At 37.6% G+C, this 14,839-nt stretch overlaps 1 protein-coding gene across 4 annotated transcripts in view; it reads right to left on the bottom strand.

The window, feature by feature from the left end:
- The window catches only part of TBCK (TBC1 domain containing kinase), a 231,272-nt gene that overhangs the window by 105,496 nt on the left and 110,937 nt on the right, over positions 1-14,839 (bottom strand). For all 4 annotated transcript variants that reach the window (XM_067735397.1, XM_067735395.1, XM_067735394.1 and 1 more), the window contains exon 21: positions 58-94. In XM_067735397.1, the coding sequence (XP_067591498.1) occupies positions 58-94 (37 nt within the window). The remainder of the gene's footprint in view (positions 1-57; positions 95-14,839) is intronic.

Raw genomic sequence — 14,839 nt, 5'->3', positions numbered from 1 at the left:
AATGAAGCTGTTCTTTTGCTAATACAATATTGAAAGAAAAGGGAAAATGATACTTACGAGTAAACATGGTGAGAAACCAAGGGATGGCATAGAGCTATGAGTGGAAAAAGATAGGGATGCAGGGGATGGATAAAGAGGAAATAAAAGAGATAATTAGAATGACTTCCAGTAAACTGAATGGTAAAAAAAGCTCTATGTTTTGGTCTACTCCACTGATTAAAAACATTCTTTAACACCATATGCAGAAATAAACTCAAAATGGATTAAAGACCTAAATGTAAGGTTGGATACTATAAAAATCCTAGAGGAAAACATAGGCAGAACACTCTCTGACATAAATCACAGCAATATTTTTTTGGACCCACCTCCTAGAGTAATGGAAATAAAAAAAAATAAACAAATGGGACATAATTAAACAGAAAAGCTTTTTTTGCACAGCAAAAGAAACCATAAACAAAATGAAAAGATAAACTATGGAATGGGAGAAAATATTTGAAAATGATGCGACTGACAAGCGATTAATTTCCAAAATATATAAACAGCTCACACAGCTCTATATAAAAATAAATCAAAAAATGGGCAGAAGTTCTAAATAGACGTTTCTCCAAAGAAGACATACAGATGGCTAAGAGGCACATAAAAAGATGTTCAACATCACTAATTATTAGAGAAACGCAAATCAAAACTACAATGAGGTATCACCTCACACTGGTCAGAATAGCCATCATCAAAAAGTCTACAAATAATAAATGCTGGAGGGGGTGTGGAGAAAAAGGAACCCTCCTACACTGTTGATGGGAATGTAAATTGGTACAGCCACTATGGAGAACAGTATGAAGGTTCCTTAAAAAACTAAAAACAGAGTTACCATATGATCCATCAATCTCACTCCTGGGCATATATCTGAAGAAAACTCTAATTCAAAAAGATATGTGCACCCAAATGTTCATTGCAGCACTATTTACAATAGCCAAGACATGAAAGCAACCTAAGTGTACAATGACAGATGAATGGATGAAGAAGATGTGGTATATACATACAATGGAATATTACTCAGCCATAAAAAAGAAAGAAATAATGCCATATGCAGCAACATGGATGGGTCTAGAGATGATCATTCTAAGTGAAGTAAGGCAGACAGAGAACAACAAATATATGATATTGCTTAGATGTGGAATCTAAAAAATTGATACAAATGAACTTATTTACAAAACAGAAATAGACTCACAGACATAGAAAACAAACTTACAGTTACCAAAGGGGAAAGGAGGGGGGATAAATTGTGAGTTTGGGATTAACATATACACACTACTGTATATAAAATAGATAACCAACAAGGACCTACTGTATAGCACAGGGAACTATACTCAATATCTTGTAATAACCTATAATGGAAAAGAATCTAAAAAAGTATATATATATATATATATATATATATATATATATATATATATAACTGAATCACTTTGCTATACAGTAGAAACTAACACAACATTGTAAATCAATTATACTTCAATAAAAATTTTAAAAAATAAAAGAGAATCTAGATAATTATAATTATTATCACAAATATTCTATTAAATAATGACATCTATTACAAATGCTGCAGATGATCCTTTGGCCAAGGCTTATTCCACAGAGTATTTTCATTTCATCAAAGACTACACTCAAGACAATGCCTAATCCAAACACAATACTAGCATGCTAATTTCAAAGGTCTACTTTTCAAAGGAGAACTTTGTTCTTAGGAATAAAATATTCCTAAGATTTGAAGAGTCCTCATCAGTGTTGAGTTACCCTTACTGAGTATTTTTTGAAACATGATGAGATGATATTTGAAAAATGTCCAAAATGTCCATTAAAAAATTTTTATGAAGCTTATGCCTATTACCACTTTCTAAATTAACAGGAAGCTTCATAAAAGTAATGAGATCCAGGAATGAAATAATTTGGTTCTTTAGATGAGTGACAAATTTATTTTCCTAAGTTTACTCTCTAGAAATGAAACACACACACACACACACCAATTAATTTTGTAAGATTTTGGAAGTGAGAAATCATTCTTAATTTCTAAAAGTAGAGTAAAATCTCCTTTGTTAATAACAAGTATCAAAAACCAATAATAATTTATAGAAAAATCTGAAAAAGCTCTACTTTTATGTTTTATGTCATTGCATGCTCCTATTAGACAAAGATTTTTGTACTACCTATAGCGTTTAAATAAATAGTTTTTCAGCACCTATCAATTGTGAATTTATAAGTAGAGTTGAATATTTCTTTGCATTATACACAATTGAGTATCTATGCTATTAAATGCCAGTCAAGAACCGTAAGTACAGTTATAGACTACCTTAAAATCTAAGTACTGTATGTGAAATAAACCCATTGCTCCCTACAAGATTATCACTTATATGCACTGACACAGCCATTACAAATGGGGAAACTGAGGAGTACAGAGGTATGTGACTTCACTATAGAGTATTGGTTGTAGAAAACAATAAAATATAATAAACTCTGAATTTTCAGCCTAATTTAAATTTAAACATACAGTCTGTATATGTAAGTTCCATCAGTATTATTTAACTTTTCTTGCTTTTAAGGATATAACATAAATTATATTATGCTCTACCCTTCTGATCAAAGCCAATTGTTTGTCATTAGGAATCTTACCTGAGTTACTTCAGCAACAAAACTAACAATCCCTTTTATTGAAGACAGCATGTGTATGAGGAAGAACACAAAGTGAGGAGGAACCACCTGAAAGGATCAGGGGGAAAACATGCCAGGCTCACACAAAGCCAGGCATGGTTCACCTTACCACTAGCTACAATTTTTTTTAAAACCCTGAAATAAACAAAGCATAAGGTAGAGTACTCAAAAGGATATTGCCTTAGTAATGGGGCAAAATTATGCTCCCAAATTATGCTGCCCAGGTCTCACTTAACAAACCTTAAAAGCAAGCCTTGAAAAGATCAAACTGTTTCAATGTTACCTAGCTGCATCTCAAAAAAAAGCTCAAGAATATTTACAAGAACATAAAAATATCCAATAACCAGCAAGGTAAAATTCACAATGACTGAAATTCAGTAAAAAAATCAGTAGTGCAAAGTAGCAGAAAAAAAATGATCATAATGAGGAGAAAAATCATTCAATCAAAATGGACAAAGAACTAACATAAATGTTTGTAATAGCAGGCAAGGATGTCAAAATGCTTTTTTTTTTTTTTTTTGTGGTATGTGGGCCTCTCACTGTTGTGGCCTCTCCCATTGCGGAGCACAGGCTCTGGACGCGCAGGTTCAGCGGCCATGGCTCACGGGCCCAGCCGCTCCGTGGCAAGTGGGATCTTCCCGGACCAAGGCACGAACCCATGTCCCCTGCATCAGCGGCGGACTCTCAACCACTGCGCCACCAGGAAAGCCCTCAAAATGCTTTTTATATCTGTATACATATGTTCAAAAATCTAACAAATGATTGAACACGTTAAGTAGAGACATAGTAGATATAAAAAAGAACCAAAAAACCTCTCTAGACATGAAAAATACAATGTTTGAGTTAAAAAATACACTGAATAGGATTAAGAGCAGATCAGACACTGCAGAAGAAGAGATAAGTAAGCCTGAAAATACAGCAATAGAAACTACCCAAAATGAAACACGGACAGGGGGAATAAAGAAAAACAAAACATGTCCTATGCATCAGTGAGCAACTTCAACCAGCTGAATATGTTATTGGAGACTGCAAAAGACAGAGAGAAGATGAGAGGCGACAGAAAAAGATATTTGAAGAAATAATAGCTGAACATTTTTCAAAAGTGATGAAAACTATAATCTGATAGAGTAAATAATCTCAAGAACCTGAAGCACGTGAAACATGAAGAAAACTATACCAAGGTACATCATAATCAGATTTCTCAAAAAATCTTACACCACAGCCAGAGAAAAAAGGCACACTATGTAAAAGCATCAGTGAGAGGAATGTTTTCTTGTCAAAAACAGGGCACAAAAAATGACAGTGGAGTGACATTTTTCAAGTAATTAAAAAAAAAAAAACCTATCAACTTAGAATTGTATGTCCAGCAAAAATATCTTTCAAAGAGAAAGGTAAAATAAAGACTCTCACACAAACAGAAACTGAAAGAATTCATCAGCAGCAATCCTGCACTATAAGAAATGCTGAAGTCAGTCTTTCAGGCAGAAGGAAAATGATACCACATGGAAATCTGGACCTATACAGAAGAATGAAGAGACTCAGGATTATAAAAATGTAGTTAAATATAAAAAACTTTTATTTAAAAAAAATCTTTAAAAATAAGTGACTCTCGGGAGTTCCCTGGCAGTCCAGTGATTAGGACGGTACGCTTTCACTGCCAAGGGCCTGGGTTCAGTCCCTGGCCGGGGAACGAAGATCCCACAAGCTGCGTGGCACAACCAGAAAAAAAGTGACTCTCTAAAGCAAAACTAATAATTTATGTGGAGCTTATAATATATGTAGAAATAAAAGGTAGGACAACAATAATACAAATGCCAGGAGGGTAAAATGGAGGTATATGTTGTAAAGTATTTATACTATATGTGAAGTGGTATAATACTACTTAAAAGCAGATTATAATAAGTTAAAGAATTATAGTATAAACCAGAATTTCTTAACCTCGGAACTATTCACATTTTGCGTTGGACAACTCTTTCAAGGGGGAGGTGTAGTTTGCGTTTTAAGATTTTTGTAGCAACCCAGTCTCTGTACTAGATGCCAGTAGCACTTGTTCAGTTTTGTCAAAAGTGTCTCAGACTTTGCCAAAAAATCCCGTGGGAGGCAAAACTGCCCCTGGTTGAGGACCACTGTGTAAATCTTAAAGAAACCAATAAGAAAACAACAAAGAGTTATAGCTAGTGTCTTAACAAAGGAGATAAAATAGAATCACAAAAAATATATCCAACAAATCCGAAGAAGGCAGATAAAAAGGAAAAAGAGAACAAAGAACTGATAGGACAAATAGAATAAAAATAACAAATTGGTAGGTTTAAAGGCAGACATAGCAATAACCACAACAGAAGTCAATGGTTCTTGTGATGGTTAATTTTATGTGTAAACTTTACTGACACAGGTGCCCAGACACTTAGTTAAACATTATTCCGGATGTGTCTTTAAGGGTGTTTCTGGATGAGATCAACATGAAAATCAGTAGATTTCATAAGGCAGACTGCCCTCCCTAATGTGAGTGGGCCTCATGGAATTTGTTGGAGGTCTGAATAGAACAGAAGGTAGAGTTAGGGAGAATTCACTCTATGCCTGATAGGATAAGCAGTGAAGAAAGCATAGCTCTAGCTTCTAAGGATCTTACAGTTCATTAAGAGCAGTAGCTATTCATTAAATATTCTCTCAATCCACTCCAATTAGGTTCTAGCCTTCACCTCACAACCAGAACTGCTCTTCTCTTGGTCATCAAAGGTCTCCATGTTTCTAAATCTAATGGTCAATTCTCATTCTCAGTCTTTACCAATCAGCAGGCTTTGACATAATTTACTATTCTCACCTCCTCTAACCACCTGCCCCCCACCTTAACTTGGCTTCCAAGAAACCACATTCATCTAGTTTTCTGACTGCTCCTTCTCCATCTCTTTTGTTGGTTCCTATTTATCTCCCTGACTTAAATATTGGCATGCCCTATATTCAGTGCTTAGAATTTTTTTCTCTTCTATTTTCTCCAAATGATGTGAGGACTTATATCTACAGCTCTATCCCAGACCTCTCTCCTGAAATCCAAACTGGTATGTACAAATGCCTACTTGACATTTCCACTTGTATATCTGATAGATATGCATATCATGTCCCAAACTAAGCTCCTGACACTGCTTCCAAAATCTGTGCCTCCAAGTACAGTCTTTCAAATCTTCGTTAAGAGCGATCCTATTCTTCCAGTTGCTCAGGTAAACAAAACTGTGGAATCATTCTTATCTCCTCTTTCTTCCACATTGTACATTTGTCACCAGCAGTCCTGCCAGCTCTACCTTCAAAATATATCCAGAATATGAAAACTGCTCACCACTTCTACTGCTAATTTCCTGATTCAAGCTACCATCATCTCTTGCCTAGATTATTACAATAGCCCATGACTAGTCTTCTAGATTCCATCTTGCCCCTCCTTGGATTTTTCTTACCACAGCAGGCAGAATGATCTTGTTAAAATGTTTAGATAAGAAGATGTAGCTTTCAGTGGCTTTCCACTACCGACAGTAAAAGCTAAAGTCCTAACTATGATCTATAACAGCGGTCCCCAACCCTCTTGGCACCAGGGACCAGTTTCATGGAAGACAATTTTTCCACGGATGGCAGCGGGAGGGGAGGAATGGTTCAGGCGGTAACATGAGCCACGATGGGGAGTGGCAGAACGCAGCTTCTGGCTTGCTTGCCCGCCGCCGCTCACCTCCTGCTGTGCGGCCCTGTTCCGAACAGGCCGGGACCGGGACAGGTCCCTGGCCAGCGGGGTGGGGACTCCTGATCTATAAGACTGTGTAATCTGGCCCTTCAATTACCTCTTTGACCTTCATCTCCTTGTTCACTGTGCTCCAGTCACACTGGTCTCTTGTCTCCTGGCTGCTCCTCTGACATCCCTGGAATGCTTACACCTCAGGGCTGTAGCTCTTGCTGCTCTTGCTGTTGCTTCTGTTTGGATTGCTCTTTCCCTCAATTCATTAAGGCATTTATTCAGAAGTCACCTTTTCTGTGAGGCTTTACCTTACTGAAATATTCAATCCCTCCTTCACCTGAGCACTTAACCTCCATGTCCCTGATTTAGCTGTTTTTTGTTCACTACTTATCACTACCTAACATACCACAAAGTATATTTATCTTTATTGTCTGCCCCCGACTAAAATATAAGTTGAATGAGGGCAGAGATTTCTGTCGTTTTTTTTTTCCATTTATGTAACCAGGGCCTAGGAAAATGTCTGGTACATAATAGGCACTGAAATATTTGTTGAAAGAATGAAATATATATAATAAAGATATTTGAAAGGGACAGATTAAAAGATTAAATAGTCACAAGATTACACAATTTATTTAGAAGTTTTCAATACATATGAAATAAAGAGAAAATCAGTTAATCTTCCTTGGGGTGTGTATGTGTGTGTGTGTATCCATCATATTAAATACTGGCAAGTATGGAAAAAACATTAAACTTGAAATGCTGAACTATATATCTATACTTTGACAACAATTATGAAAAGTTATTAGAAATAAGCAAAATGAAGCATATTCTAATAAATATTTGAAAAGTAATAATTCAAGTTGAATAAATTTCTTTAATATATAACAACTCCTAGGTTCTCACCAGCCCCAGTCACTGCTTACCAACTAAAGTCAAGTAAATAAATATGTAATATACTCTGTGAGACTGTAATGCCTGTTATTTATTCCTTCTATTATTTCTCCCTATTAAAATTTTAACTGATATTTTCATCTTAAATAATTTCTTAGCATATTGCTATATCTTCATAATACAGTCTGATACAAAAAAGACAGCAAAATAAGATAATTTTGAATACTAGGGTAGTTTAGGTTTTAATTAAAAAAAATAACAAATAATGAAATATTTTCTTACAAATATGAAAAATATATAAAATTAGTCTTATTAAGTTAGAGATATTATTAGCTACTTCCCAATTTAAAGGTGGAAACAAACCCAGTGAAAAGAAATCATACATTCACACATTCTGTTTTCTCCAGATCATGAAATTATGTTCCTGAATTAGCCTAGTGCTAGTCTGCTGAAAGAGTCAGCTGAGTAAATACTGCCCCCTAGCAATAATCAAGAAAGTATAGTGTTATTAACCATTTCATGAAGCCTTTCTATATCGTCTGGTAATGTCAAAGTTAGAAACATCAATAGGAAAAACAAAGGCAGGGGCTCATTAACTTGATTTTCAAGAGCAGAAAATTAAGGCTCAAAAACTTACAAATATATAAAAATGAAAAAGATTAAAAAAGGAAATATTTCTTATAATATAAACTCTAGGTGAATCTTTTGTCAAATGGATTTATTTACAAACATATTATGTGTTCTCTCTCTCTAATATACATAGTAATAATAAAAATTAATACAAAAGGGAGTCCCTTCTAATTGACTTTCTTAATCTATTTTTTTAATGAACATATTTTCTGTTTACCTCAAGTCAAAAGCATTTTTATATTTAAGTTACCGTAAGCCACCTCTGTAAAATGCATGTTGACCATTAGATGGATGCCTTGCAATGATTCTCTGCCTTAGAAAAATGTACATCTAGCCATTCAAGTAAAGGATGCTTGAAAACAGCAGGTTTTCAAAGCAGTAGATTTTCATATGTTTTCTTGAAACTTTGAAACTCTGGTTTTGTCATCTGGTAGCTACATATCTCTTTGAACCTTTAGGATTATTGTGAAGATTAGTTAATGGCTCTAAAACACCTGGCAGAAGATGTGGCATATATCAGATATCAGCATAGGAAGTACAATTATCATTCTTAATAACAGCCCAGAAGCTTCTACAATCGGAAAGTATTTCAACAACCCAAAATTCTGAGTTAACCTCATGAAGCCATCTAACAAAAGCTACACATGTTTTGGAACCAGGAGATAGGAGTGGAAGGTAAAGAGAAGAGAATCCTGAGCACTGGGAACTGTACATGATGTTTCAGAGGTCGAGGTAGACTCAATTAATGCAAGGCACAGACGAAGAAGGCTAAAGTATTTCTAGTCCTGCTGGCTCTCAGAATCAATATTCCTCAATCCCATGTCAACTACTCTGAGTTCACAAAATTTCAAAAATTCTTACATAAAATCTTTTCCCTCAACTTTTCAAATTCGACAAGATCCTTTATTTTGTCTATATCTGACTCACTATTGCCTTCTTAACCACATATAAAATAACATGACTTGATATGAAGGAAAATTCTTGAAAATCAAGAATATGTCCCATAAAACATTTGTATTGTTCCATTGTGTTACTCATATTCAAAAGACTGTTAGCTTTTTCAACAATGAACAAAGATGATGGCTTACGTTAAACCAGGATAAATTCGATGGAATGGGAAAGGGTTTCACGTAAATAAAAAAAACTACATAATACAGGCAAAAGCAGTAATAAATAGCTCTCCTTATTTAACAGTACTCCTATCTTTTTAGAATCTTGGGGAAACATTTGCAAGTACAAAACCTGCCTTCATAACCAGCAACAAGGGGACAAAAGTCAGGAGGTGAGAATTACAAATCTATATGATAACAGTGATTTACAGAGCAACTCTTTAGAATATTTTAAATAGAAAACAATTATATTCTGATATTTTTGTGAACCAGTAACCCTGAAACAAAAGATTATCTGTTTCTAATCTTTATCTTAATAAAGCAGCCAATAAATACTGCATTCTTATAGATAAAACAAAGTAGTATGGAACACAGTGCCTGGCACATTAATGACTGTATTGAATCTATAAGACGCGCTATGTAACACCTTCTGGGAGACGGAAAAGTACCTTAAAAATCAAGCAATAAAAAAGGTTAAAATTTAAAATGAAGTAGCAATCTCACCAACTCGGACAAACAAGGAAGTCTTTATTGTTGTTAGTATCATACTTCCTCCAGCAAAGTGTTTGTTAACTAATGCAGCAAAATAATATATCCATTATAGCTTGTAATATAATGCTTTTTAAAATGTAAATCATATTAACATAACCAAAGAAACAGTGCAACATGAACAGATTCTAATAAGTAAAACAAGAACACCGATAATGGTTAAGCCCTTAATACTAACTATGTACCTGGAACTGTGTTAAACGGTTTATATGTATTATCTCATTTAATCATCACAATAATCCTAAGAGGTAAGATTTATTATAATCAACATTAAGAGAACTGTGGATAAGAAAAACTAACAAGTGTTTAGCTAGTAAGTTGAAGCGTCCGGATGAGAACCCTGCCCCATTTGACACCAGTGTCTGAGTGCTTACCCAAATTGTGCTCACAGACTTCTGGGGACCTTCAAGACCCTTCAGGGGCCCCAAACTTCAAAGCTATTTTTATAACAATACTGAAACGTTTTTGCTCTTTTTTACTATGTTAACATTTGCGCTAATGGTGCAAAAAAACCCACTGGTGAATAAAACTACTGGCACCTCATCACAAATCAAGGTAGTGGCACTAAATTATAGAAGTCATATTCTTGTGAAGGAGTAAAAATTATTAATTTTGTTAAATATCTTTTAAAATGTTCCATGAGACAAAATTGGAAGTATGCATAAAGTACTTGCACTGTGTACCGAAGAAAAAGATTGTCTTGAGAGGGAGCTTCAAGATGGCGGAAGAGTAAGACGTGGAGATCACCTTCCTCCCCACAAATACATCTGAAATGTATCTACATGTGGAACAACTCCTACAGAACACCTACTGAACGCTGGCAGAAGACCTCAGACCTCCCAAAAGGCAAAAAACTCCCCACGTACCTGGGTAGGGCAAAAGAAAAAAGAAAAAACAGAGACAAAACAATAGGGACGGGACATGCACCACTGGGAGGGAGCTGTGAAGGAAGAAAGGTTTCCACACACTAGAAGCCCCTTTGCGGGCAGAGACTGCGGGTGGCGGAGGGGGGAGCTTCGGGGGCCACAGAGGAGAGCGCAGTAACAGGGGTGCAGAGGGCAAAGCGGAGAGATTCCCGCACAGAGGATCGGTGCTGACCAGCACTAACCAGTCCGGGAGGCTTGTCTGCTCACCCACCAGGGCGGGTGGGGGCTGGAAGCTGAGGCTCGGGCTTCAGAGGTCGGATCCCCGGGAGAGGACTGGGGTTGGCTGCATGAACACAGCCTGAAGGGGGCTAGTGTGCCACAGCTAGCTGGGAGGGAGTCCGGGAAAAAGTCTGGAGCTGCCGAAGAGGCAAGAGACTTTTTCTCGCCTCTTTGTTTCCTGGCGCGTGAGGAGAGGGGATTAAGAGCGCTGCTTAAAGGAGCTCCAGAGGCGGCCACGAGCCGCGGCTAAAAGCACGGACCCCAGAGACGGGCAGGAGACACTAAGGCTGCTGCTGCTGCCACCAAGGAGCCTGTGTGCAAGTAGAGGTCGCTATCCACACCTCCCCTCCCGGGAGCCTGGGCAGCCTGCCAGTGCCAGGGTCCCGTAATCCAGGGACAACTTCCCAGGGAGAACGCACGGCGCGCCTCAGGCTGGTGCAACGTCACGCTGGCCTCTGCTGCCACAGGTTCGCCCCGCACTCCATATCCCTCCATCCCCCCGGCCTGAGTGAGCCAGAGCTCCCGAATCAGCTGCTTCTCTAACCCCATCCTGTCTGGGCAGACACAGATGCCCTCAGGCGACCTGCACGCAGAGGCGGGGCCAAATCCAAAACTGAACCCCGGGAGCTGTGCGAACAGAGAAAGGGAAATCTCCCCCAGCAGCCTCAGGAGCAGCAGACAAAATCTCCACAATCAACTTGATGTACCCTGCATCTGTGGAATACCTGAATAGACAACGAATCTTCCCAAATTGAGGAGGTGGACTTTGGGAGCAACGATATATATATATATATATATTTCCCTTTTTCTCTTTTTCTGTGTGTATGTGTATGCTTCTGTGTGTGATTTTGTCTGTATAGCTTTGCTTTTACCATTTGTCCTAGGGTTCTGTCTGTCCTTTTTTTATTACTTAAAAAAATTTTTTTAATAATATTTTTTATTTTAATAACTTTATTTTATCTTCTTCTTTCTTTCTTTTTTTCCCTCCCTTTTATTCTGAGCTGTGTGGATGACAGGCTCTTGGTGCTTGAGCCAGGCATCAGGGCTGTGCCTCTGAGGTAGGAGAGCCAAGTTCAGGACACTGGCCCACAAGAGACGTCCCAGCTCCACGTAATATCAAATGGCGAAAATCTCCCAGAGATCTCCATCTCAACCCCAACACACAGCTCCACTCAACGACGAGCAAGATACAGTGCTGGACACGCTATGCCAAACAACTAGAAAGACAGGAACACAACCCCATCCATTAGCAGAGAGGCTGCCTAAAATCATAATAAGGCCACAGACACCCCAAAACATAACAACAGAGGTGGACCTGCCCACCAGAAAGACAAGATTCAGCCTCATCCACCAGAACAAAGGCACTAGTCCCCTCTACCAGGAAGCCTACGCAACCCGCTGAACCAACGTTAGCCACTGGGGACAGACACCAAAAACGGGAACTACGAACCTGTAGCCTGTGAAAAGGAGACCCCAAACACAGTAAGTTAAGCAAAATGAGAAGACAGAGAAACACACAGCAGATGAAGGAGCAAGGCAAAAAACACCAGACCTAACAAATGAAGAGGAAACAAGCAGTTTACCTGAAAAAGAATTCAGAATAATGATAGTAAAGATGATCCAAAATCCTGGAAATAGAATGGAAAAAATACAAGAAACGTTTAACAAGAACTTAGAAGAACTAAAGAGCAAACAAACAGTGATGAACAACACAATAAATGAAATTAAAAATTCTCTAGAGGGATCAATAGCAGAATAACTGAGGCAGAAGAACGGATAAGTGACGTGGAAGATAAAATAGTGGAAATAACTATTGCAGAGCAGAATAAAGAAAAAAGAATGAAAAGAATTGAGGACAGTCTCAGAAACCTCTGGGAAAACATTAAATGCAGCAACATTCGAATTATAGGGGTCCCAGAAGAACAGAAAAAGAAAGGGACTGAGAAAATATTTCAAGGGATTATAGTTCAAAACTTCCCTAATATGGAAAAGGAAATAGTTAATCAAGTCCAGGAAGCACAGAGAATTCCATACAGGATAAATCCAAGGAGAAACATGCCAAGACACATATTAATCAAACTCAAAAATTAAACAAAAAGAAAAAACATTAAAAGCAGCAAGGGAAAAACAACAAATAACACACAAGGGAATCCCCATAATGTTAACAGCTTATCTTTCAGCAGAAACTCTGCAAGCCAGAAGAGAGTGGCAGGACATATTTAAAGAGATGAAGGAGAAAAACCTACAAACAAGACTACTCTACCCAGCAAGGATCTCATTCAGACTTGACGGAGAAATTAAAACCTTTACAGACAAGCAAAGGCTAAGAGAATTCAGCACCACCAAACCAGCTTTACAACAAATGCTAAAGGAACTTCTCTAAGCAGGATACACAAGAGAAGGAAAAGACCTACAGTAACAAACCCAAAACAATTAAAAAAATGGTAATAGGAACATACATATCGATAATATCTTAAATGTAAAGGGATTAAATGCTCCCACCAAAAGACACAGACTGGCTGAATGGAAATGAAAACAAGACCAGTACATATGCTGTCTACAACACACCTACTTCAGACCTAGTGACACATACAGACTGAAAGTGAGGGGATGGAAAAAGATATTCCACGCAAATGGAAATTAAAAGAAACCTGGAGTAGCAATTCTCACATCAGACAAAACAGACTTTAAAACAAAGCCTATCACAAGAGACAAAGAAGGACACTACATAATGATCAAGGGATCAATCCAAGAAGATATAACAATTGTAAATATTTATGCACCCAACACAGGAGCACCTCAAAACGTAAGGCAATGGCTAACAGCCATAAAGGGGGAAATCAACAGTAACACAATCATAGGAGGGGACTTTAACACCCCACTTTCACCAGTGGGCAGATCATTCAAAATGAAAATAAATAAGGAAACACAAGCTTTAAATGATACATTAAACAAGATGGACTTAATTGATATTTGTAGGACATTCTATCCAAAAGCAACAGAATACACTTTCTTCTCAAGTGCTCATGGAACATTGTCCAGGATAGATCATATCTTGGGTCACAAATCAAGGCTTGGTAAATTTAGGAAAACTGAAAGCGTATCAAGCATCTTTTCTGACCACAATGCTATGAGACTAGATATCAATTACAGGAAAAAATCTGTAAAAAATACAAACACATGGAGGCTAAACAATACACTACTTAATAACTAAGAGATCACTGAAGAAATAAAAGAGGGAATCAAAAAATACCTAGAAACAAATGACAATGAAAACACGATGACCCAAAACCTATGGGATGCAGCAAAACCAGTTCTAAGAGGGAAGTTTATAGCAATACAATCCTACCTTGAGAAACAAGAAACATCTCAAATGAACAACCTAACCTTACACCTAAAGCAAATAGAGAAAGAGGAACAAAAAAAAACCCCAAAGTTAGCAGATGGAAAGAAATCATAAAGATCAGAGCAGAAATAAATGAAAAAGAAATGAAGGAAATGATAGCAAAGATCAATAAAACTAAAAGCTGGTTCCTTGAGAAGATAAACAAAAGTGATAAACCATTAGCCAGACTCACCAAGAAAAAAAGGGAGAAGACTCAAATCAATAGAAATAGAAATGAAAAAGAAGTAACAACTGACACTGCAGAAATACAAAGGATCATGAGAGATTACTACAAGCAACTATATGCCAATAAAATGGACAACCTGGAAGAAATGGACACATTCTTAGAAATGCACAACCTTCTGAGACTGAACCAGGAAGAAATAGAAAATATGAACAGACCAATCACAAGCACTGAATTGAAACTGTGATTAAAAATCTTCCGGGCTTCCCTGGTGGCGCAGTCGTTGAGAGTCGCCTGCTGATGCAGGGGACACGGGTTTGTGCCCCAGTCCGGGAAGATCCCACATGCCGCGGAGTGGCTGGGCCTGTGAGCCATGGCCGCTGAGCCTGCGTGTCTGGAGCCTGTGCTCCGCAACAGGAGAGGCCACAACAGTGAGAGGCCCGTGTACCACACAAAAAAAAAAAAATTTCCAACAAACAAAAGCCCAGGACTGGATGGCTTCACAGGCGAATTCTATCAAAC

This window comes from Pseudorca crassidens, chromosome 4 (assembly GCF_039906515.1).
Source record: "Pseudorca crassidens isolate mPseCra1 chromosome 4, mPseCra1.hap1, whole genome shotgun sequence".
NCBI classification, from domain to species: domain Eukaryota; kingdom Metazoa; phylum Chordata; class Mammalia; order Artiodactyla; family Delphinidae; genus Pseudorca; species Pseudorca crassidens.
The sequence above is the reverse complement of the archived record's forward strand: the minus strand, read 5'-3'. Positions and strand labels throughout refer to the sequence as shown.